Below are 26129 nucleotides of genomic sequence, written 5' to 3'. Positions count from 1 at the left end.
CGGGTCCAGATCATCCTGCCACATTCTCACCCAGGTTCAGAGGTTGGTCGATCATGCTTTTCATCTGCCACATGCAGAACCTGGAGGCCCACTGAGGACTCGTGCTGGGAGGGGTATAGGAGTGATCCAGTCTGCACTGGGAGCAGCTGGGAGGAGGCTCATGATCACAAGCAGGAAGGGGTGCTACAGGAGATGGGTCTGCAGACCAGGGTGGGGCGGGAGGGCTGGTAGCACCCGGACGACTGGCAGGAGGGAGCCACATACACGGCTGGGCTGTAGCTCATGGGCAGGAACACGGAGGACTGGCAGGAAGGAGTCACACACAGGGTGGGCTTGTAGGTCACTGGCAGACATATGGCTGGCCTGTAACTCACGGGCACGCAGGTGGCCTGGCAGGTGCTGGATGTGCTGCAGGTTGGTTGGCAGGAGCTGGGCACGCAGGCAGCCTGGCAGCCTGAGGAGAAGCTGGTATGGCACATGGTGGCGTGGGGCTGGCTGGTGTTGGGAGGAGAGCTGGAGATGTCTACAGGCTGCCTCTCTTGGCAGCTTTTATACCCAGGCTGTGGGCGTCCCAGCAACATAGAAGCACAACTGTTGACTTCCTCGTGGTTGTTGTCACTATGTTTCCCCAACATCTTATTATCCTGGGGCACGCTTTTCTGGGCTATTCTCCTCCATGAATTAGTTTGGCTTTGAGGCCAGTTCCTCCCTCTAAACAGGATATTCTAGTTTGCCTTTCCATGGGGTTCATGGTGTTTCTCCAGGTTATCATTGTGCACGGGGACCCCCAGATTGACTAAAAGTACTGTATCCTTTTACTCTTTTTAACCGCATGCTGTCAGTGAAGACTTTGAGGCCATCATGTATTTTGAGCTTTTACTTTGCATATGAAAGTGAAAGTGAAGTCACTCAGTCATGTCTGACTCTTTGTGTCCCCATGGACTGTAGACTACCAGGCTCCTCAGTCCATGGAATTTTTCAGAGTACTGGAGTGGGTTGCCATTTCCTTCTCCAGGAGATCTTCCCAACCCAGGGATCGAACCTGGGTCTCCCGCATTGCAGGCAGACGCTTTACTGTCTGAGCCACCAGGGAAGCCCTCAAGCTTTTTTACTTTGCATAGGAAAACTTTGAAGCAGGAGCCTGCAAACTTTAGTTTCTGGGGAAAATACGTTTTGTTGCCTGTGTGTGAATGAAGTTCTTTGGGGCACAGCCACACAAATGCATTTAGTGTGTCTAAGGCTGCTTTCCCCTACAATGTTGAGTTGTTGTGAGCAAAACCACGTAGCTACAAAGCCTGAGATGCTTACTCTCTGCCCTTTGCAGAAAGTTTGTCAGCTCCTGCCTTATTGTAATCATGCAAGAACTGATTTGCTCAGGCAACAGATTATTCTGTGTGCTGGGGTAGAGACATCCAGCTTCATGAGCCCTCCAGGGCAATGGATAAATGAGTGAATGAAAAACCAATGCATGGAATCATTCTGGGGGGTGGGGGCTGAGGCCCAGAAAAGAAAGCAGGTTCAGTGGAGAAGTGAGTGCTGGTGGGTGATCTAGGGGCCTCTGGGAGGAGGTGATGCTGAGCTGACAGTGGGTGCAGTGAAAGGTCAGGGGTGGTGGGTGCTTCAGGCAGAGGCAGCAAGGAGGGGGTGTGAGGACCTTGCTTCAGAAACAGAAATGTTCCAGGAGCAATGGGAAACCCCACAGCATGGGGTGCCAGAGAGCCAGTGTAGGAGGACAGACTCAGATCATAGAGCCTGAGTAGCAGGCAGCACAACCTGGGCTATGGAAGAAGAAAGAGTCAGTGAACTTGAAGACATGTCAGTAGAAAGTATCCAATCTGAAGAAGAGGGACAAAGAGATAAGAAAAACGAAGACGGTTTTTGAGACCATATCCGAAAGGCTAACATGCAAGTAATTTCAACCCCAGAAGGAGAAAAGAATGACACTGAAGCCTAAGGATATTTTGAAGAAATAAGGGACAAAACATCCTAATCTGATTAGGAAAATTCCAATTTACAGGTCCAAGAATCACACACCACACCTAAATCCCACTCCATTAGGAGCAATGTAAAGACCACAGATTGCAGAGTGAGACCAAGCAGCTTCAGAGCTTCTCTGTTCACAGGGGTGGAACCTGCATGCATTACAAGACCTTCGAGGTCTTTCTAACTGGATATCTGTGTTGTCGGCCCCTTGAATGGTGCCAGGGTTGATAACTGATTGGTTACAAGACAGTCCATGTAAAATACTTAGCTCAGCACTGGCACGAACTGGAACCCTGTTGTTATGATTATGGCAATAACGTGGCCACAGCCCCCAGTGAGGAGCCCGACCCCAAGGGAGAACCTTCTGGATGACAAATCAGATGGGGGCACCGGTGCAGTGAGTGTGACTGTGCTTGTGTGGACAGATGACAGGCTGGTTAAATTGGAGAGGACCTTGAAAATCATGATGAGGGGACCCAGTCCTGGCCTGACGGCCCTTCCCCATCCAACCCAGGCTCTGATTCCAGAAATCCGAGGGCCACTGGGTCACTGTCAGCCTCCAGCTGAGGGAGCTTCCTGAACTGAGTCACAGCAGCTGGAAGCTCCAGGAAGAGACCCTCGGGGGGAGGAGGAGGAAAAACAACAGGCGGCCACGAGGAAGACACTCTGTGCCTCATTGCCAGGATGCCACGGCCTGGGTGTAAAGAGCACTCTGGAGAGGGAGCCTCCAGACCAGCCCCATCCTCCATTCTGACCCCTCCAAGCCCCAAACCACCATGTGTGACACCAGGTGCTCTGTGAGCTGCCAGTCGGCCTGCTGTGTGCCCAGCTCCTGCCAGCCGGCCTGCCCTACTCTCTGCTGCCCTGCTTTGGGCTGTGGGAGCCCCTGTGGTGCCTCCCGTGTGGCTCTGCTGTGCCAGCCGATCTGCTATGCACCCAGTCCCTGCCAGGACATTTGCTCTGTGTCCAGCCCCTGCCAGGCATCCTGCTGTGTGCCTTTGAGCTGCAAACCTGTCCTATATGTCCCCATGTACTGCAAGCACATCGTGTATGTGGTCCCCTCCTGCCAGCCTTCTGGGTGCTGCCAGCCCTCCTGCTCTGCCCTGGTCTGCAGACCCGGCCCCTGCAGTGTCCCTTCCTGCTTCTGAGCCCATGGCCTGCAGGACCCCTCCCCCACGTGTGGGGTCAGAAGCAGTGGGCTCTCTGACCTCCCATGAGGCAGCCCAGACATCGTCGTCCTCACACCTCCCAGACCTGATTATATTGTGTGGCAGCAAGGCCGCCTGGTCCCAACCAGCTAGGCTGAGGGACTAACCCATCAGTGGCCCCCGGCGCCTGCCTGGGTCATCCCCATGGTGCCCACACTGGCTGGTCCAGGCTCTGAGGCCTCCAGCTGCTGCTGCTGCTGCTGCTAAGTCGCTTCAGTCGTGTCCGACTCTGTGCAACCTCGTAGACGGCAGCCCACCATGCTCCCCCGTCCCTGGGATTCTCCAGGCAAGAATACTGGAGTGGGTGCCATTTCCTTCTCCAATGCATGAAAGGGAAAAGTAAAAAGTGAAAGTGAAGTCGCTCAGTCGTGTCTGACTCCTAGCAAACCCATGGACTGCAGCCTACAAGGCTCCTCCGTCCATGGAATTTTCCAGGCAAGAGTACTGGAGTGGGTTGCCATTGCCTTCTCCGGAGGCCTCCAGCATCACAGGTCTAATAAACATCAGAGTGTGATGCTCACCGAGTCATAGAGGTGGGGCTCAGCCAGGATTCTGCTTGATTAGTTTGTCTTTCACACCCACACCTGGGGGGCACGTGGGGTGGGCAGGCATTGGGTTGGAGCCATCCCAGAGGGCAGATGGGCCATCTGTGGAATTAGGGAGGCAGCCAGGACTGTGCCCCTGCTGGCACACCACATCGGGAGGGTGTTCGGCTCCATGTTCCGGAACAGTGCTGAGAAGGAAGGAAGGTTCCCGGAGGTCTCAATGATAACGTGACCGCAGTAGCTCCCTGGTTTAGGGTGAGGAGAAGGTGCTGGATGGTCAAAGGCCACAGCATCTCCCTTGGTGGCCCACCAGAGGATGGACGCTGGGCCTCTTGGATGCGCTGGTGTTTTGTGTCACACCGACAGAGTTCACCAGTAAAGCTGTCCAGGCCTTTTTTGGTGGAATTTTTTTTTTAATATTCAATTTTGAAATAATTACAGGTTTCCATGAAGTTGCCAGAAAGAAAGTACAGGGAGTTCCTGTATACTTTGACCCAGGTTCCCTCAATGATGGCTACTTGGTTAACAAGCACAGAGCACAACCAGGAAGTTAACAGTCCACAGATCTCATTCAGAGCTCATCAATTTTATGTGTGTGTGTGTGTGTGTGTGTGTATCTCCATGCAGTATCTTCATGTTTGTTGTTCATACAAACACCACCACAGTGAGAGGCAGGATTGTACCATCACCACAAGGCTCCTTCCTCTACCCCATTTCAGCCACATCCACCCACACTCGCATCCCTAACCCTTGGCTACCACTTACCTCTTCTGCATCTCTACTCTTTTGTTAAGCTGAGAATGTTATTAAAGGGTATCATTTATTGTTGTTATTCAGTCGCTAAGTCATGTCCAGCTCTTTGTAACCCAATGGACTGCAGCATGCCAGGCGCCTCTGTCCTCCACTCTCTCCCGGAGTTTGCTCAAGTTCATATGCATTGAGTCAGTGATGCTATCTAACCATCTTATCCTCTGCCGCCACCTTCTCTTCTTGCTGTCAATCTTTCCCAGCATCAGGGTCTTTTCTAGTGAGTCTGCTCTTCGAATCAGGTGGCCAAAGTATTGGAGCTTCAGCTTCAACATCAGTCCTTCCAATGAATATTCAGGACTGATTTCTTTTAGGACTGACTGGTTTGATCTCTTTGCTGTCCAAGGGACTCTCAAGAGTCTTCTCCAGCACCACAATTCAAAAGCGTCAGTTCTTCGGCACTCTGCCTTCTGTATGGTCCAGTTCTCTCATCATACTTGACTGCTTGGAAGATCATAGCTTTGACTACATGGGCCTTTGTTGGCAAAGTGATGTCTTTGCTTTTTAATACGCTGTCTAGGTTTGTCATGGCTTTCCTCCCAAGGACCAAGTGTCTTTTAATTTTGTGTCTGCAGTCACTGTCCACAGTGATTTTTGAGCCCAAGAAAGTAAAATCTGTCACTGCTTCTACTTTTTCCCTATCTATTTGCATGGAAGTGATGGGACCAAATGCCATGATCTTAGTTTTTTGAATGTTGAGTTTTAAGGCAGCTGTTTCACTCTCCTTTTTCACCTTCATCAAGAGGCTCGTTAGTTCCTCTTCACTTTCTGCAATTAGACTGGTATCGTATGTTGATATTTCTCCTGGTAATCTTGATTCCAGCTTGTGATTCATCCAGCCAGGCATTTCACATGATGTACTCTGCATATAAGTTAAATAAGCAGGGTGACAATATACAGCCTTGTGGTATTTTTTTGCCCAATTTTGAACCAGTCAGGTGTTCCATGTCCGGTTCTAACTATTACTTTTTAACCTGCATACAGGTTTCTCAGGAGGCAGGTAAGATGGTCTGGTCATCTCTAAGAATTTTCCAAAGTTTGTTGTGAACTACACAATCAAAGGCTTTAGCATAGTCAATGAAGCAGATGTTTTTCTGGAATTCCCTTACTTTATGATCTAATGAATGTTAGCAATTTGGTCTCTGGTTCCTCTGCCTTTTCTAAATCTACCTTGTACATCTGGAATTTCTTGTTCAAGTACTGCTAGAGCCTAGTTTGAAAGATTTTGATCATAACCTTACTAGCATGTGAAATGAGTGCAATTGTACAGTAGTTTGAACATTCTTTGGCATCCTACAATATGTCAGTTTTTGAGACTGACTTTTTTCACTCCACACAGCTCCCTTAAGATTTACTCAGGCTGTGGTGTGTGTTAATAATTTGCTCCTTTTTACTGCAGAGTAAGACTCCAAGGTGTATATTTTTCTCAGTTTGCTAACCATTCACCTGTCAATGGGCAGGTGGGTTATGGAAAGGTTTTTAACTATAAGTCCAATTTCTCTGATGGATATAGGGCTATTCAGTTTATATATTTCTTCTTGAGTGATTTTTGATAGTTTGTGTCTTCTAAGGAATTAATCCATTTCACTTAGTTTGTCAAATTTATGGGCATAAAGTGACTCATAGTGTTCCCTTATTATACTTCCAATGACTAGGAGCTCTAGTGATGTCACATCTCTCATTCTCGATACTGGTGATTAGTATCTTCTCTGGCCTGCTAGTCAGTATGGATAAAGATTATTCAATTTTATCCATTTTCACAAGGAAACAGCTTTTGGCTTATTTGATTTTCTCTTTTATTTTTCTGTTTTCCATTCCATTAATTTTCTACTCCAATCTTTGGTTTTGTTTATCTTTTTTGAATTTAATTTTCCTTCTAGATTCTTAAGGTGGAAGCCAAGGTCATTTATTTGAGAGTTTTCTTCTTCTCAAACAAGGACATTCAGTGCTACGAATGTCCCACTCAGCATCGCTTTAGCAACATCCCATGAATTTTGTATGTTGTATTTTCACTTTTATACACATCAAAATATTTCCTGATTTCCTTTTTTCTTCATTTCCTGATTTATGTTTTATTTAGAAGTCTATTTCATTTCTAAGTAGTTGGGGATTTTACAAGATCTTTCTGTTCCTGGGTTTCTAATTTAATCCCAATGTGGTCAGAAAATACCTGTTTTGTGATTCAGATCTTTTCAGATTTACAGAGACTTGTTTTATAGCCCCTATATGGTCTGTCTTAACAAATGTGAACTTTCCTGATACATGTTTTACTTTGATTGAAAATGAAAGGTTTTTCTGTTTGGGGAGGAGAGTGTTTTTTCAGTGTCAAATAGTTCACTGGTTAATATGTTCATGTTCAGTCACTAAGTTATGTCTGACTCTCTGCAACCCCATGGACTGTAGACCACCAGTCTCCTCTGTCCATGGGATTTCCCAGGCAAGAATACTGGAGTGTTTTGCCATTTCTTTCTCCAGGGGATCTTCCTGACCCAGGGATTGAACCCATGTCTGACCCAGGGATTGAACTCATGTGTCTCCTGCATTGCAGGCAGATTCTTCACCACTGAGCCACTCAATCATCTATATTCTTCCTGACCTTCTGTCTCCATGTTTTATAAATTATTGAAAGAGAACTATTGAAATCTCAAGCTGTAAGAGTAGATTTGTCTGTTTCTCATTGCACGTTGATCAGTTTTTGCTTCATACATTTTGAAGGTCTACTATTAGGTGCATCAATATTTAGGATTGAGTGGCTATTTTATCTTTATGAAAGCATCCTCTCCAACCCTGGCAATAGTCTTTGATCTGGAAACTATATTTTTTGGTATTGATAAAACTGCCCCAGCTTTCTTTTGATTAATGTTAACATGATATATCTCTTTCCAACTTTTTACTTTTAACCCATTTTCATTTTATATTTAAAGTGCATTTCTCATAGTCAACATAAAGTTAGGTCAACCTCAGTCAACCAGTCTCCATCTTAATTGGAGCATGCAGACAACCTATGTTTAGTGTGATAATGCTATCTGTCCCTTACTCTTCCTCCCCTTTTCCTCATTTTATGCTTTCTTTTTGGATTAATTGATTCTGTTTATGATTTCATATTATTTCCTTTGTTGGCTTATTAGCACAGGTCTTTGTTTTGTATGTTAGTGCACTAATATCTTTCCAGGAGCCAGGAAAAGGTGATGTCCACAAGAAATGAGTAGATGAATTCATTATGAGTTTAGACTGAGATACATGCAAATTGAGGTGAAAATTTTGCCAAAATTCCTCAGAATAGATTGAAGTAATTTAAAGGCAAACAGAGACTGGTGTGGGGCTTCAGTGGTGACTCAGTGGTAAAGACTTCATCTGCAGTGCAGGAGACACAGAAGACATGGGTTCCATCCCTGAGTCAGAAACGTCCCCTGGCGGAGGACATGGCAAACTGCTCCAGCATTCTTGTCTGGAGAATCCCATGGACAGAGGAGCCACAGTCTGTGGGGTTGCAAAGAGTCAGACACGACTGAGATGACTGAGCACACACGTGTGCAGAGGCTGGTGTGAATTTCTCATGTAAGGTGTTGCTCTGGCACTGGGCCATGGCTGGATCACTCATCCCTCCCTCCCTCCCCCTCCTCCTGAACTGAAATGAGGCTGCAGGAGTCATTTTGGGTTCTTCAAGAAGCCAGTGCCAGCACGGGATAGACTTGCTAGCAGTTTATTTTGGGGATGCCTGTGGGAAGAGTAAGAGGGGGAGCGGAATGGGGAAGGGCCTTGACATGCCCAGGTTGACCAGACTCCTCTGCGTGGGGAGCAGGAACGAAAGAGGGCCGGGTGGGCAGCGCCTTGGCCTTCCCCACAGCTCTGAGAATGCCTCGGCAGCTGGATGTATAGTTGGAGCACGAGGCCTGTGTCCTGCTGTCCCAATCGTGTGCTCGGAGCAGCCTGGCATGGATGCTGGGGTCAAAGCAATGGTGGCAGCTGGGACCCCATGGTGGGTTCTTGTGAGGGGATCTGCGTGGAGTCTTCAGGATGGACACAGTGCGCCTTTGATAAGCAGCATTCAGAGCGGAGGAAACACTATTCACTGTCCTTGGGGACTCACCGGGGAGGGAGGGCTGCAAGTGCCAGGGAAGAGAGGCGGAACGCGGCTGGGTTGCAGAGCGGCAGGCTTCCAAGGCCTCGTGATTGACCTCGGGGTGCGCGGCCACCCCTCGTCCTTGTGGGGGAGGCCTGGACGGCGCAGCCTCGGCCTGAAGCACAGGGTGGCAGCGTCCTGGCTTGCTAGGTCCCAACTCCGGGGTCTTCCTGGTTCTCTTCTCCCAAGAAGGGTCATGGGAGGTTCTGTTTGGAGTTCTGAGGGTGGTGTGCGCCCCTCCCCGGAGCCCCTGCCACCACCACACAGGAGAGGACATGGGATGACGAAGCGTGTGGAGTGAAGAAGCCGAGTTTATCAGGCTAGGCGGGCAGGTCCTGCGGAGGGGAGTCTGGGAGATGAGGGGGCGGGGCCTGGAGGAGGGGCGGGGCCCAGAGAACCAGGCCCCCGTGATGACTTAGCCTGGGCTTAGGCTCTAGGATGACCTTGGCAGCAACTGCTGAGAAGACCCTGGAGGATGAGGAGTCCCTGTCATTCCTGGTGAAACAGAGGAGATGGCCTGTGGGTGTCCTTTCTGGGGTTAAAGTCCTGGAGGAGGTTAAGGGCTGATATCTCTGAGCTGAGCCTCTCTGTTGAGGGACCCTGGAGCCTGGCTGGCCCTGAGGGGACATGCCAGCCAAATCAGCAGCAGGGCTCCAGGGCCGAGGCAGGGACGCAGCAGGCTGGGCGGGAGCATGTGGGCCGGCAGAGCAGGGACACGGAGGAGGCCGGGCGGCAGCAGCTGGGCTGGCAGGAGGAAGTGGGCACACAGCAGGCGGGGCGGCACACGGGGTGGCAGAGGAGGGACACGGAGGAGGAGGGTCTGCAGCAGGATGAGGGGGCTGAGCAGGGGGAGGCCTCACAGCACACGGGCCTGCAGCAGACAGGTGTGCAGCAGACGGGCACACAGCAGGCCTGCTGGCAGGGGGAGGAGGTGCAGTAGGAGGGCTGGCAGCTAGACTGCTGGCAACATGAGGAGGTTGAGCAGCGGGAGGCCTCACAGCAGACAGGCCTGCAGCAGACAGGTGTGCAGCAGACAGGTGTATAGCAGACGGGCCTGCAGCAGACGGGCTCACAGCAGGCCTGCTGGCAGGGGGAGGAGGTGCAGCAGGAGGACTGGAAGCTAGACTGCTGACAGTACGAGGCCGGGCAGGAGCTGCTGCAGGCTGGCTGGCAGCAGGGGCTGGACTCGCAGCTCACTGGGGCGCAGAGGAGGGTCAGGCGGGGGGCTGGGGCACAGCAGCTGGGGGCACAGCACGGGGGCTCACAGCAGCTCTCTGGACAGTCGTCCACTTGCCAGGAGGAGCCGGTGCAGGAGTCACAGGATCCAGGCAGGCAGATCCGGCTGCTGTAGCTCAGGTCACTGGAGCAAGCCGACAGGTTGGAGAAGGCCATGGTGGAGCTGGAGGAGGTGTATGTGTGAGTGAGTGTGTGTGTGTGTGAGGTGCTCAGACTACTGGCTTATATACCCCTCCTGGGTGTGTGTGTTGTCCCAACAGAGGCTTCCGTGCCTGCTCTTCCTGGTTGGTATGGTACCCTGTGAGGACTCTCATTAGGGTCAGCTCCACTGTCATGAGATGTCCTTGCTCAGCTCATAAAACTTGGGGTCACTGCTGGCAGGCTGCCGGATGCTGGCCTGAGACTGGCTTTACAGGACACCTGGAGGAAACATACAGCATTCCCATGGCTGACCCCTTGGCCTCTCCCAGGCAGGTCATATGCGCGGGCACCTTGTGACAGCTCCAGGCCCATGAGGACCTGCACTGTTTGGGTCCAGTCTGTGTGTGTAGGGCCTCACCTGGCTTAGCTGGCCTGGCCTGTGATTGGGGAGAAGAGGACAGAAGTATCCGTTTGGGGGAAAAGGCAACAGGAGAGGACAGTGCCTTACTGGTGGGCTCTGTGAACTTCTGTGGTCCCCATGTCAGCAAGGAGGATGGGGCCTGAGAACAGGAGAGGATCTTCCCTCTCCTAAGTAGGAGATGGACTGTTTCAGTGATGCTGGGGCTCCCTGGCCCATTAGAATGACCAGATCCAAGGACTGAACTTTGAGTGCTGAACCCATGTTCCCCAGAGCCCATGGTCAGTTGTCCTGAGAGGCAGGTCTTGGATCAGGATTTAATCCTAAGACAGGCATGGGTGAAGGTGGTGTGGGAGAAGCTGGAGAACAATTGTCATTGATGTAATTTCAATAAAAACCCAAAAGGAGTCTTTTTTGTGTACAAATTGAGAATATTGAACTGTCAGAAAATATTTGCAATTTGCATGATAGATGAAGAGTTAATATGAAAATTTTAAAGTGATTAAACTAAAACAATATAAGATATAAAATAATTGAACAAAATTAAAAACATTTGTTTTCAATAATCGTATGGAAAATGACTTGATGTCAATAATGAAAGTTTCCCAAATTAAAACATAAATGTCCCACCTGTAAGATGAGCCAAGATTTACAAAGCTAATCATTTCCAGTGCTGCTGCACATGGGGGCTCACTCTCAGACAGGCATGCTTTTTTTCACATAATATGAAATTTATTATTTCCTCCATTTTGAAGTATACAATTCAGTGACATTTAGTACAGTCACATGTGCAGCCATGACCGCCACCCAGTTCTAGAACATTTTCATCACTCCAAAAGAATATCCTGTACTATTAAGCAGTCCCTTCCAGCCCCTGTCAATCACTAATCTGCTTTCTGTCTCTACAACTTTGCCTATTCTGCACATTTCATGTAAATGGTACATTTCATGTACCTTTTGTGCTGACTTTTTTTCGCTCAGCATGTTTTCAAGGTTCATCCACGTTGTAGCATGTGTCAGTGCTTCATTCCTTTTACGGATAATATTCCATTGTATGGAGAGACCACATTTTATTTATCCATTCATCAGTTGATGGACATTTCGGTCCTTTCCACCTTTTGATTAATGTGACTGATGCTGCTTTGAACATTTTGTATAAGTTTTTGTTTGAACATTGCTTTTTAATTTCTTGGGTGTATACCTAGGAGTGAAATTTCTGGGTCATGTGATGGCTATATGTTTAACATTTAGAGGAACTGCCTGGCAGTTTTTCACTCAGGTGCAACACTTTATATTCCTACTAGTAGTTTCCACATACTTGCCAACACTTGTTATTTTCTGTTTTTTTTTTTTTTCTTTAAACTATAGCCACCTTAGTGAGTTGGAAGTGGCATCTCCTTTTGATTTTGATTTGCATTTCTCTAATGACCACTGATATTGGGCTTCCTTTCATATGCTTGTTGGCTGTTGGCTGTTTGTATATCTTCTTTGGAGAGATGTCTATCAAAGTGCTTTGAAAGAAAGAAAAGAAAGTGAAGTTGCTCAGTCATGTCCGACTCTTTGCAACCCCATGGACTGTAGCCCACCAAGGTCCTCTGTCCATGGAATTTTTCAGTCAGGAGTACTGGAGTGGGTTGCCATTTCCTTTTCTAGGGGATCTTCCTAACCCAGGGACCATTTTTAATTGGGTTGTCTGTCTTTTTGTTGTTGAGTTGTAGTTCTTTATGTTTTCTGAATATTAGACCCTTATCAGAATTATGATTTGCAAATATTTTCTTCCATTCTGTGGGCTCCCTTTTCACTTTCTTGATGGTGTCCATCAATATACAAAACTTTTTAATTTTGATGAATTTGAATTTATTTTTTTTATTTGTTGCTTATGCTTTTGGTGTCATATCTAAAAAACTGTTGCCAAATCTAAGGTCATACGTATTTATCTTTATGTTTTCTTCTAAAAGTTGTAGTTTTAGCTTTTATAATTAGATCTTTGAGGCATTTTGAGTTATTTTCTGTTTATGGTGTATGACAGGGTTCAACTTCATTCTTTTGCTTGTAACTATTACTTGCCCCAGCTCCATTTATTGAAGAGACTATTCTTTCCCCATTGAATGGTCTTGATACTCTTGTTGAAAATCAGCAGACCATTGATGTATGGTTTTATTTCTGGACTCTCAGTTTTAGTCCATTGATCTATTATGTCTCTCCTCGTGTCAGTACCACTATTTAGAAGTCTGTAGCTCTTTGCTAAGTTTTATTTCTTTCTTTCTAATTTGGGTATCTTTTATTTCTTTTTCTTGCCTAATTTCTCTGACTAGAACTTCCAAGACAACATTGACTAGAAGTGGTGAAAGTGGACATCATTGTCTTTTTCCTGATTGTAGGGAGAAGTTTTCAGTATTTTACCATTGAGCATGTTAATGACTGTGGGTTTTTCAAAATGACCTTTGTTATACAGTTGAGGCCACAGGACTGGAAAAGGTCAGTTTTTGTTCCAATCCCAAAGAAAGGCAATGCCAAAGAATGCTCAAACTACCTCATAATTGCACTCATCTCACACGCTAGTAAAGTAATGCTTAAAATTCTCCAAACCAGGCTTCAGCAATATGTGAGCTGTGAAATTCCAGATGTTCAAGTTGGTTTAGAAAAGGCAGAAGAACCAGAGATCAAATTGCCGACATCCGCTGGATCATCGAAAAAGCAAGAGAGTTCCAGAAAAACATCTATTTCTGCTTTATTGACTATGCCAAAGCCTTTGACTGTGTGGATCACAATAAACTGTGGAAAATTCTGAAAGAGATGGGAATACCAGACCACCTGACCTGCCTCTTGAGAAATCTGTATGCAGGTCAGGAAGCAACAGTTAGAAGTGGACATGGAACAACAGACTGGTTCCAAATAGGAAAAGGAGTACGTCAAGGCTGTATATTGTCACCCTGCTTATTTAACTTCTATGCAGAGTACATGATGAGAAACGCTGGGCTGGAAGAAACACAAGCTGGAATCAAGATTGCCAGGAGAAATATCAATAACCTCAGATATGCAGATGACATCACCCTTATGGCAGAAAGTGAAGAACTAAAGAGCCTCTTGATGAAAGTAAAAGAGGAGAGTGAAAAAGTTGGCTTAAAGGTCAACATTCAGAAAACTAAGATGATGGCATCTGGTCCCATCACTTCATGGGAAGTAGATGGAGAAACAGTGGAAACAGTGTCAGACTTTATTTTTCTGGGCTCCAAAATCACTGCTGATGGTGATTGCAGCCATGAAATTAAAAGACGCTTACTCCTTGGAAGGAAGGTTATGTCCAACCTAGACAGCATATTGAAAAGCAGAGACATTATTTTGCCAACAAAGGTCCATCTAGTCAAGGCTGTGGTTTTCCCAGTTGTCATGTATAGATGTGAGAGTTGGATGGTGAAGAAAGCTGAGCGCCGAAGAATTGATGCTTTTGAACTGTGGTGTTGGAGAAGACTCTTGAGAGTCCTTTGGACTGCAGGGAGATCCAACCAGTCCATCCTAAAGGAGATCAGTCCTGAATATTCATTGGAAGGACTGATGCTGAAGCTGAAACTCCAATATTTTGGCCACCTGATGCGAAGAGCTGACTCATTTGAAAAGACCCTGATGCTGGGAAGGATTGAGGGCAGGAAGAGAAGAGGACGACAGAGGATGAGATGGTTGGATGGCATCACCAACTCAATGGACAATGGTTTGGGTAAACTCTGGGAGTTGGTGATGGACAGGGAGGCCTAGTTTGCAGCAGTTCATGGGGTCGCAAGGAGTCGGACACGACCGAGTGACTGAACTGAACTAATACAGTTGGGGAAATTCTCTGTACTCTTAGTTTTCTGAGTGTTTCTATCGTGAAAGAGTGTTGTCTTTTTTCAAATTCTTTTTCTGTGTCAATTGAGATGATCATGTGGGGTCCTCCCCCTTTATTTTATTAATGTGGTGCATTACATGACTGGTTTTCACATGGTGCATCACTCTCGCATTCTTTGGAAAAATCCCACTTGGTTGTGGTGTATATCCACAATGTGGTATATATTCTTTTAATTTGCTGCTGGATTTTGTTTGATTGTATTTGCTGAGCATTTTAAAAATCTGTATCTATAGGAATTTCAGTCTGTAGTTTTCTTTTTTCCTTTTCTTAGTCTTTGTGTGGCTTTGACATCAGAATGGTGCTGACCTCATAGAATCAGTTAGAAAGTGGTTAGAAAGTGTTCCCATATCTTCTGTTTTGGAAAGAGTTGAGAAAGATTAGTAGTGATTGTTCTATAAATGTTTAGTAAAATTCAGCATTGAGCTGGTCCTAGGCTTTTCTTTTTGGTGAGGTTTTTGATTACTGATTTCATCTTGTTACTTGATTTATGTCTTGCCTATTTCTTTTTGAGTCAGTTCACTCACTTTAGAGCCAAAGATACAAATAGACAGAAAGTGAAAGAATGGGGAAAATTTCATGAAAATAATAACCAAGAGAGAGATGGATAGCAATAATAAAATCAGACAAAATGAACTTTGAGTCAAAAATTGTAGTAAGGGGCAAATAAGGAAATTAAATATTGATAAAAATGTTACTATATCAAGAAGATATAACAATTATAAGTCTATATGCTCCTAGCAATAGACTTAAATTATATAAAGTGAAAATCAACAGAATGAAGAGAGAATTAGCATTTTTGAAAAATAATTAATGTTATTTCCATTACTAAACAATGAAATAGAACAACTAAATCAAAGTTCAGTAATGAAATAGAGGCCTTGAAGGACACTATAAACCAGCCAGACTAGCATTCATACAAAACACTCAACAATAGGGTACACATTATTTTTTCAGGTGCACATGGGACATTCTGCAGATTAGACTGTGTGTTAAGCCACAAGACAAATCTCAATAAGTTTTAAAAGATTGAAATCATACAGAATATCTTCTCTGACCACAATGGAAAGAAACTAGAAATCAATTAACAAAAGGAAAACTGGAAAATTCACAAGTAAATGGAAATAAAATAAAAACAGTACAGTCTTGAACAACCAATGGTTTAAAAAAGAATCAAAAGGTAAGTTAGCAAATACTTTTCAGATGAATGTAAATGAAAACACAGCAAGCCAATACTTATGGGTTACAGCAAAAACAATGCTAAGGGGAAATTTTATACCTGTTAACAATTGCATTAAAAAAGAAGAAAAGTCTCAAGAGTCTAACTTTACAATTAAAGGAACTGGGAGAAGAAGAACAAACTAAACCCATAGCTAGCAGAAGGAAGGAAATAAAGATTAGAACTCAGATGAAAAAAATAGAAACTTGTTTTGGAATGACTGTACTCTTTCTCATGTTCCATTAGCTTAGTGGTCAGGTGGTGGTTTGACAGAAAGTTCCTTAAACATTGGAGCCGAAAATATTTTTTCCAGTCTTTGTAGTTGTACTCTGTTTGTGAGTCAGGGAATGCTTTCAGACCTCAGCCGGGCAGTTTACAACTCTGCCTTCACCTCCACTTCCTGCTTGCTCAGACCTGGAGGTGGGGCCAGAGGTGAGTGCAAAGGGCCTTCTCAGGTGCTATCTGAGCTTGTGTCCCCTCATGAGTATGCTCAGCCTCTTCTTGCCCTCAGGAGGCTGTGGTAGATCTGAAAGTCCTGTTCCTCAAAGCATCTCACTTCACAGATCTTTGTCTTAGGCTCTTTGGGGTATCTTATTTGTCACAACTGATATTTTCCCCCTGGCATAGCAGCCAGTTGCTTTGACAGACACTGTCCATGCAGTCACTTTCTGCCTCCAGAGAGTTCTGAGTTATGAGAAATGAAGGCAAGTCCTTAGTGTGAGTCCTTCCAGAAGCCACCAACAGGTTAAAACAGACAACCACACTTCTTTCAGAATCAGGTCTGCTTGCTCCCTTCAGCACCAGGAACCTCACCAGCACACAGACTGCTGTCAAGACTGCTGCTGAGCTGGGGGACGGGTGGGGGAGTGGAGTGGTGGTGGTGGTGGGGGGTGAAGCTCTGCTAAAATGCCACCAAGCTCTCCTACCTGCCTCAGTTGCCTTTTTCTTGCTGGAGCCTTTTCCTGGTTGTTGTAAAATATTTACCATTTCCAGAGTTCAGCTGTGGCTGATTCTGAGAGTTTTGCCAGTTTCTTCGGTGTTTCTGTGGGGAGTGAGCCCTTAGAGTTCTCCAGTCCCTGTCTTTCGTGACATCACTCTTAGCAGGCACAATTTTGAAAAGTCCCTTTTAGGGTATTTGTCAATATCATCCAGAATCTAAAATCGGCAAACACTTTGATGGGGCAGTCCCATGTCTGGGAATTTAAGCACCACATACCTATGCACTAGTGCCATAAGTATGTGCTGAGGACTCTTCTAGTGGTGATGTTTGTAAGAGTCAGAAGTAGGGAGACTTTGAGGCTTCCTAGGTGGCACAGTGTTAAAGAATCCACCTGCCAATGCAGGAAACACAAGATATGTAGATTTGGTCCCTGGGTTGGGAATATCCCTTGGAGTAGGAAATGGCAACCCAGTCCAGTATTCTTGCCTGGAAAATTCCATGGACAGAGGAGTCTGGTGGGCTACAGTCCATGGGGTCGCCAAGAGTCAGACACGACTGAATGAGCACACACGGGGAGACTTTAAGTGTGTGTCCACCTAGTGCTAATAAATCAATAATGGTGGACCCACATTTTGGGATGCTCTGTGTTCAGGCAAAAGAAACCATGATAAGGTTTTTGTTTTCTTTTCTTTTTTACTTTAACTACATACCTGTACCATGCTCTTTATTCTCAAAATACTGCTTGCCTAAATCTTTGTTTCGGAGAAGGTGATGGCACCCCACTCCAGTACTCTTGCCTGGAAAATCCCATGGACGGAAGAGCCTGGTAGGCTGCAGTCCATGGGGTCGCTCAGAGTCGGACACGACTGAGTGACTTCACTTTCACGTTTCACTTTCATGCATTGGAAAAGGAAATGGCAACCCACTCCAGTGTTCTTGCCTGGAAAATCCCAGGGACGAGGGAGCCTGGTAGGCTGCTGTCTATGGGGTTGCACAGAGTCGAACACGACTGCAGCAACTTAGCAGCAGCAGCAGCAAATCTTTGTTTAAATTTTTAATTGAAGAGTAATTGCTTTATAATATTGTATTGGTTTCTGCCATATATAAACATGAATCAGCCATAGGTATACATATGTCCCCTCCTTCTTGAATCTCCTTCCCACATAAGTTTTTCTTTATCAAGTTGGCAAAGATAGAAAAACTTGTGCCCCTGTGCTGTGAATCTACACTATTGTTAAGGAGTACAGACCTAGATCCCCTTGTGGGCAATGAGGTGATTGTCATGTCACCAGTGTCTGCACCTCTGCTCAGGACTTCAACTCTAGCAGTCTGTTCTCCAATGCTTGGTCGTGTGTGACACCGAATATGGCTCCATTGGACACGTGTGTTCCCATGTGTCTCCTGCCCATGATCAGACAGGTGCTCATGCTGTTCAGTGCTTTGTCCATCCTCACTGCCCAAGGTCTAGCCTTTCCCATCAGCTCTCCGCCAGCCCAGCCTGGCAGGCAGTGGGGAAGGGGCGCTCCAGAGGCTGCAGTTTGTCTGCTTTCTGCTTCCCAGCAACTGGCACCTGGAGCCCGGGACATCCCAGTGTCTGTGAGTGTGTGAGTGAGTCCAGGACACCCACCCTCCCAAGAGGACTGTCTGGATGCTGGGCCAGCCAATTGCCACAGTCACTCCGCGTCCCCCTCACAGCACTGCTGGGTCCTGGGGGTCCCTGGGACTGGAGAGGCTGCCTCTATTCTACCACAGGGAGTTGGGAGGTCTTTGATCTGAGCCCAGGTGGTGCCCACAGGACTTGCCCAAGAGCAAAGCTTCAGGAGCACAACAGGGCTGGGGTGATGCCTGGACAGCAGAACAGTGGCACAAGGTGGACAGATGTCAGGTACAGGAGCCCCTCAGATTCCCCAGATCTGATGATGTAAAGGAGGGCTAGGCCTCACAGCCACCCCTCTTGCCCCAGGTGTCAGCATGGAGACCCAGTAAGGGGAGCAGAAATTTTATTGGTGCTCAGAGATGCAGAGCAACACTGCTTAGGCCAGGACCAGGGTCAGCAGGGCCCAGGATGACCAGGGATCAGGGAAGCAGGTATGGAGCAGCCAGGGCACTCATAGGCCAAGGTCAGGAGAGGAGTTCCCTGAGCATGTCAGGCCCCCAGAGCTTGGCCAGGGCTGGGGTGCGGTGGGGTCTGGTCTTTTCCAAGTGCTGATCCAGACTTGGGGAGGACAGGCCGAGCAAGCCAGGGGGGGTCAGGGAGCTCAAGTGTGTCTGATGGAGGGCAGAATCCCTGGAACCTGCTGTCTCCAAGGGGACATGTCAGGTCAGCAGCAGGGCTCCAAGACCCAGGCGGGGACTCAGCAGGCTGGGCGGGAGCATGAGGGTTGGCAGAGAAGGGACACGGAGGAGGCCGGGCAGCAGCAGCTGGGCTGGCAGGAGGAGGTGGGCACACAGCAGGTGGGGCGGCACACGGGGTGGCAGAGGAGGGACACGGAGGAGGAGGGTCTGCAGCAAGATGAGGGGGCTGAGCAGGGGGAGGCCTCATAGCACACAGGCCTGCAGCAGACAGGTGTGCAGCAGACAGGCCTGCAGCAGACGGGCCTGCAGCACACAGGTGCGCAAGAGACTGGCTTGCAGCAGACAGGCCTGCAACTGACAGGTGTGCAGCACACAGGTGTACAAGAGACGGACCTGCAGCAGACAGGCACACAGCAGGCCTGCTGGCAGGGAGAGGAGCTGCTGCAGGCTGGTTGGCAGCAGGGGCTGGACTCGCAGTTCACTGGAGCACAGATGAGGGTCAGGTGCTGGGCTGGGGCACAGCAGCTGGGAGCACAGCAAGTGGGCTCACAGCAGGTCTCCTGGCAATCGTCCACCTGCCAGGAGGAGCCGGTGCAGGCACTGGGTGAGCTGACCCGGTTGCCACAGTTCAAGTTGCTGGAGCAGGCAGACAAGGTAGATGCAGCAACAACACAAGTCCTGGAACAGCAGGTGTTGGCCATGCTGGGGGTTTGTGCTGAGAGGTGTCTCGGTTGGGGGTGTGAGTGGTGGGTGAGTGAGTGAGGTGCTCTGGGCATTGGGGCTTTTATATCCCTCCCTGGGATGCTGTGCCTCACCTGAGGCTCAACAGACCTTCTTTTTCCTCGTTACTGCTCAGAGGATGTTCCCAGATGAGGTTATTAGTTTATTTACTGTGAGATGTTTATCACACTGTCCTTGAGACTTCTGATGACTGGAGGTATTTTTGTGTCTTAAAAGCAAGCATTGAGATGACTCTCTGGGTGTGTCTGTAGAGCCTTGACTGCTCTCTCCACCTCTTTGCTTGTGTTTCTTTGATATGAATTCTGGTCCCAGGATGTTTTGTGCCTACAGATGCACCACACATGTTGTAGACCCTCTTGTGTTGAACAACAGGTATCCTGGTGGGAGGGTGCCCTCTTACCCTCTCCATCTGCAGACCTGGTGGCAGGGTGTCCACGGCTCATCCCTATATGAATCTTTTCCAGTGCTCATCTGAAACATTATTTTTAGTTCTTTTATTTATCTCGCAATTACTAACATATGCATATTATGTCATGCCTGAGTTTTCAGGTTTAGATATGATCTGACTTCCTGTTGTAGAAGGAAGCCTTTCTCTTGTTTTCCATCAGCCCCAAGAAAACTCCCTCTCTGCATAGTCAGAAGGCAGTGAAACCCCAATATTTGGTTAGACTCATGGTTAAAATCTATATTATTATCAATATTTTAATTGAACATTGTCCATAGCCAAGTCTGTGTAGTGAAATGAGATTTAACTCCTTATTTACACATGTTTTGTTTTTGCTTGTGTTTTTTATTTCTTAGAGTTAACAATTGCTTTTTGTGTTCATTTGCTTATCTTTCTGTTGTTGTTTTTCAGTTGCCAAGTCATGACAGACTCTTTGTGACCCCATGGACTTCAGCATACCAGGCTTCCCTGTTCTTCACCATCCCCTGGAGTTTGCTCAAATTCATGTCCATTGAGTCGGTGATGCTATCCAACCATCTTGTCTTCTGCCACCCTCTTCTCCTTTTTTTGCCCTCAGTCTTTACCACCATCGGAGAAGGCAATGGCACCCCACTCCAGTACACTTGCCTGGAAAATCCCATGGACGGAGGAGCCTAGTGGGCTACAGTCCATGGGGTCGCTAAGAGTCGGACACGACTGAGCGACTTCACTTTCACTTTACCCTTTCATGCACTGGAGAAGGAAATGGCAACCCACTCCAGTATTCTTGCCTGGAGAATCCCAGGGACGGCAGAGCCTGGTGGGCTGCCGTCTATGGGGTTGCACAGAGTCGGACACGACTGAAGCGACTTAGCAGCAGCAGCTTTACCACCATCAAGGTCTTTTCCAATGAGTCAATTCTTCACATCAGGTGGCCAAAGTATTGGTGCTTCAGCTTCAGTATCAGTCCTTCCAATGAATATTCAGGGTTGATTTCCTTTAGGATTGACTAGTTTGACCTTGCAGCCCAAGGGACTCTCAAGAGTCTTCTCCAACACCACAATTTGAAAGCATTAATTCTTCTATGTAACTATCAATAAACCATTCCCAGGTTCTCTGACTAATTCATCCCAAGCTCACTCAAGAGGTTCCAACATAGCAGGGAATCTATTGACTTCAATTATTTTTGGAAACCCATCTTCTGGAGCCCTCTTAATTTGTGGGTCTGTATCTATTGGCCGATACATGACAAACCTAGACAGCATGTTAAAAAGCAGAGACATTGCATTACTTTGCCAACAAAGGTCCATCTAGTCAAAGCTATGGTTTTTCCAGTTGTCATGTATGGATGTGAGAGTTGGATCATAAAGAAAGGTGAGCACTGAAGAATTGATGCTTTTAAACTGTGGTGTTGGAGAAGACTCTTGAGAGTCCTTTGGACTGCAAGGAGATCCAACCAGTCCATCCTAAAGGAAATCAGTCCTGAATATTCATTGGAAGGACTGATGCTGAAGCTGAAACTCCAATCCTTTGGCCACCTGATGCGAAGGACTGACTCATTGGAAAAGACCCCGATGCTGGGAAAGATTGAAGGCAGGAGGATAAAGGGATGACAGAGGATGAGATGGTTGGACTGCATCACTGACACGATGGACATGAGCTTGAGCAAGCTCCAGGAATTGGTGATGGACAGGGAAGCCTGGTGTGTTGCACCCCATGGAGTCACAAAGAGTCGTACACGACTGAGCGACTGAACTAAACTGATCCATTGACTCTTCCCTCAGCCATGTGTGCAGGTATCATTCAAGGATCTCTCTTCACTATTGTCTTTAGATTTTCCTTCATATCTCTCCTATCATGGGTCTCTTACTTCCCCAATGCTATGTCTTTTTCTTTCTGAGTTTATGCTCTTATTTGTGTAGAGCACACCCTCAAGTGGTTTTCTGAAAACAGGTAAATGGGAGAGTAATTTTTGAGTCTAGCATAACTAAAAATGCCTTATTCTGCCCTTATACTTGACTGATAATTTAGCTTGGGACAGTCTTCTGGATTGGGAAAGTTTTCTTGCAGTATATTTGTTGAAGGTGGAGAACATTTCCAGAATTCTAGCTGTCCCCCTGTGCTGTTTCTTAGTTAACTCACTTCCCCCTGGGAGGAATCACATTTCTACCTTCTCCCCCCATTGATTAGTTTCAACTGTTCTCTCTACTTTTTTGTTCATTATTTTACTCAGCAAACATCAGTAATAAGCACCCATGTGGGTGCCTGAGTCATAGCTCATTGTTCTGCTGTGATGAAAACCATTGCATTAAACCCCACTGTGTTTTACTTAATATTCTCTTTCCTGGTGATGGAGATTTGGATTATTTCTAGATTTGGGCTAATATGAAAGATGCTGCTATAAAAATTCCTGTGTATTTTGCTTTTGGTGGATGTATTCACTAATTTCTCTTTGAATATAATTTGAATTTAATTATTTTTTTTTAATATACCCAAGTGTTGAAATGCTGAGTCACATGAAAGGGATATCTGTAGTTTAGCATGTACTGACCAACAACTTTTTACAGAGTTACTTCCCTACAAGTGAGTTTTATGAATTTCAGTTGCTCTGTAGTTTTTTAAAAGGTGTTTTTATCCCTTATGGAAAATAGAGGGCTATTGTTACTGAATGTGGGGTCCAGCTGCTTGCTCAAAAGCCAATATAGAGGGAAGGGTGGAGGAAAGGAAAGTTTGCTTTATTTTGGATGCTGGCAGCCAGGGGGAGGGCAGACTCTTGTCCAAAGGCTGGCTCCCCCTCCCCCCACCCCCTGGGCCCCCACCAACAATAAGAGGGTAAGAGGTTTTATTGCCGGAGGGAGAAGTTACCTGGAGAAACAGCACAGTCAGCTCTGACAGTCATCTGGAAATTGGTCATCGGTTGTCTGACCAGCATCATCTTAACTAAGTACAGTTACGATTCAGTTCCAGGGTCAGTTTGTTCCCATTTCTTTGGAGCCAGTTCTCAGAATTTGGCATCTTATGTCATGGCTACAGTCTGGTCCTAAATGTAGGTAACTTCTTCCACCAGCGGGGGTTTCAGTATCTATAAGACAGTTCACAGGAGATGACTCAGAATATATTGCCCTTGAGAAGGAACTGAAGGTCCTTGACTTTGCTTAATGACTAAACTATTATTTAGTCTTATTGGACTGATTTCCTTTGCTTCTGTTTTCTCACTTCTCTGATTAAAATTATTCTTTGGCTAAAGTTTCCTATAGACAAAAGGTAGGCTAAAGGCATGGGGGTCAAGACCACAGGGTCCTGCTCCATTTCAGTACACAATGTTGAATTAATTTGCATCCCTGAGGCAATAAAGTTGAACATTCAGATATCTTTTCTTGGGAGGTGCCTGTGCAACTCACTTGATTTTTTAGTAGGGTTAATTGCATTTCTTACTGATTTGTAGAAATTTATTATGCATTCTGAATATGAGTTATCTTTGTATCTATGCAGTTTTGTTCTGGTAAATATATAATAACCAGCTGGCTGGCTGTAAAACAAAAACAAGAAAGCCCTGGTTTGATGTGTTTGTCGGTGTCCACGGTGTGGACACCCTCAGCTTTGCTACCAGTGTGATGTTACCAAATGCACAGCGATGCACGGTCAGCCCTCAAGAGCTGATGCAAGTGGCTGCAGCCCACCCCTACAAGACAGTCACTCGCATCCAGCTCATCCAGGTCCAGGGCTGTGATTTTCATTTTCTTGAGGGTGTCCTTTTCAAGAAGTCAACTTCATAGAGGCATGATTTACATACTATAAAATGGACTTATTCAAAGTTTCATTTGCTGAGTTTTGGGAAACGTGGACACCATGATACCACAACCACAGCAAGATCTAGAGCTTCCCCGTCATCCCCAGAGTTCCCACGTGCTCCTTCAGAGTCAATCCCACCCGCTCCTGACCCTGAACCAGGGAACCATAGCTCTCCTCTCCATCTAGACTACATTTGTCTTTTCTGAAGTTGCGTGTAAATTGGAATATGCAGTATGGACTCTTTCCCCCAGCTTGTTGAGGAATGTAAGTGTATGGTAAGGAGGAATGTAAGTGTATATGGTCACATTCTACCTTCGCAACAGCAAATGTGCAGCAATTCTGGTTCCTCCACTTCCTTGTGACACTAGGTGTCATTAGTCTTTTTTAAATACGAGTCATTCCAATGGATGTGTGAGTTCATGGTGTCTTTCTTTTTTGAAAAATGTCATGTATTTATTTTTGACTATGATGGTTCTTTGTTGCTGCATAGGCTTTTTTTCCCCTCTATTGTGGAGAGCAGGGGCTACTTTATAGTTGTGGTGCATGGGCTTCACATTGCAATGGTTTCTCTTTTTGTGGAGCATGGGTTCTAGAGTGTGCAGGCTTCAGTAGTTGTGGCACAAAGACTTAGTTGCTCCGTGGCACGTGGGATCTTTCTGGATCAAGGGTTGAACCCACGTCTCCTGCATTGGCAGGCAGATTCTTTACCACTGCTGCTGCTGCTGCTGCTACTAGCCACCAGGAAAGCCCCATGGTGTCTTTCGATGAATAGTTCTTTTTATTGGAGTATAGTGATTCAGTTATACATATTCTTTTTGATGTTATTTTCCATTATGATTTATTATAGGATATAGGATATAGTTCCTGTGCTGTACAGTAGATCCTTGTTGTTTATTTTATATATAGTAGTGTGTATCTCCTAATGCCCAACTCCTAAGTTATTCCTCGTCCCACTTTCCCTTGGCACCCACAAGTCTGTTCTCTATGTCTGTGAGTTTGTTTGTGTTTCATAAATAAGTTCATTTGTGTCATATTTTAGATTTTACACATAAGTGATATTGTATAGTATTTGTCTTTCTCTGTCTAATGTACTTCACTTAGTATAATAATCTCCATGTTGATTATGTATGATAAGGTCCATGTTGCTGCAAATGGCATTATCTCATTTTTAAAAGTTTTTCATTCTTTTTTTATATATATCACATCTTCTTTATCTAGTCACTTATCAATGAGCATGTAGGTGCTTCTGTGTCTTGGCTATTGTAAACAGTGCTGCTATGAGCATATTTCTCTCCAAATTGCAGTTTTCTCTAGATATATGCCTAGGAGTGGGATTGCTGTATCATATGGTAACTCAAATTTGTAGTTTTTCAGGGAACCTCCATACTGTTCTCTACAGTGACTGAACCAATTTACCTTCCCACCAACAGTGTAGGGAGGGTTCCCTTTTCTCCACACCCCCTCCAGCATTTACTATCTGTAGATTTTTAGATGATGGCTATTGCAGTGGCTTCCCACTCCAGTACTTTTGCCTGGAAAATCCCATGGACGGAGGGGCCTTGTAGGCTGCAGTCCATGGGGTCGCTAAGAGTCGGACACGACTGAGCGACTTCACTTTCACTTTTCACTTTCATGCATTGGAGAAGGAAATGGCAACTCACTCCAGTGTTCTTGCCTGGAGAATCCCAGGGACGGGGGAGCCTGGTGGGCTCCCGTCTGTGGGGTCGCACAGAGTCGGACACGACTGAAGCGACTTAGCAGCAGCAGCAGCAGCATTGTGACCAATGTGAGGTGGAACTTCATTGTAGTTTTGATTTGCATTTCTCCAATAATTAATGATGCTGAGCATCTTTTCATGTGCCTGTGGCCCATCTGTATGTCTTCTTTGGAGAAATGTCTATTTAGATCTTCTGCCCACTCTTTGATTTTTTGTTGTTGTTGTTGAGTTGTATGAGCTATTTGTATATTTTGGAAATTAAGTCCTCATCAGTTGCATCATTTGCAAATATTTTCTCCCAGTCAACTGATGTGCTAAGTCGCTTCAGTCATGTCCAACTCTTTGTGACCCTGTGGACTGTAGCTCGACAGGCTCCTCTGTCCATGGGGATTCTCCAGGCAAAAATACTGTAGTGGGTTGCCATCCCCTCCTCCAAGGGATCTGCCCCATCCAGGGATCTAACCCTCGTCTCTTATGTCTCCTGCATTGGTGGGTGGATTCTTTACCACTAGCGCTACCTGGGAAGCGGAGAAACCACCTTTGAATTCTCTAGAGGAAATTTTCTTTTAATTATTGCAAGTTTGTCTTATTGAATCTGGCTCAAGAATGTGGTTTGTGTAATAGCTTTTTACTTTTCTAGGTAGTTTTTTTTTTATTATA

General features: G+C 46.2%; 3 protein-coding genes across 4 annotated transcripts in view; 1 reads left to right on the top strand and 2 right to left on the bottom strand.

The window, feature by feature from the left end:
- Positions 1-26129, top strand: part of TSPEAR (thrombospondin type laminin G domain and EAR repeats) — a 184109-nt gene that overhangs the window by 38726 nt on the left and 119254 nt on the right. The gene's annotated exons all lie outside the window — the stretch shown is intronic.
- Positions 9306-10058, bottom strand: LOC145538291 (uncharacterized). The gene has a single exon (XM_081570090.1). It carries the CDS (start codon positions 10056-10058, stop codon positions 9306-9308), a length of 753 nt encoding a protein of 250 aa, XP_081426216.1.
- LOC145538293 (keratin-associated protein 10-8-like) lies at positions 18855-19496 on the bottom strand. The gene has a single exon (XM_081570092.1). It carries the CDS (start codon positions 19494-19496, stop codon positions 18855-18857), a length of 642 nt encoding a protein of 213 aa, XP_081426218.1.

The sequence above is a fragment of the Giraffa tippelskirchi genome, chromosome 2, assembly GCF_054371585.1.
Source record: "Giraffa tippelskirchi isolate mGirTip1 chromosome 2, T2T-mGirTip1v1.2.pri, whole genome shotgun sequence".
Classification (NCBI taxonomy): domain Eukaryota; kingdom Metazoa; phylum Chordata; class Mammalia; order Artiodactyla; family Giraffidae; genus Giraffa; species Giraffa tippelskirchi.
The sequence above is the reverse complement of the archived record's forward strand: the minus strand, read 5'-3'. Positions and strand labels throughout refer to the sequence as shown.

What these genes read in the sequence shown, in the direction of transcription:
- LOC145538291 (XM_081570090.1), bottom strand. Translation starts at nt 10,058, where the DNA reads ATGGCCTTCTCCAACCTGTCGGCTTGCTCCAGTGACCTGAGCTACAGC.
- LOC145538293 (XM_081570092.1), bottom strand. Translation starts at nt 19,496, where the DNA reads ATGGCCAACACCTGCTGTTCCAGGACTTGTGTTGTTGCTGCATCTACC.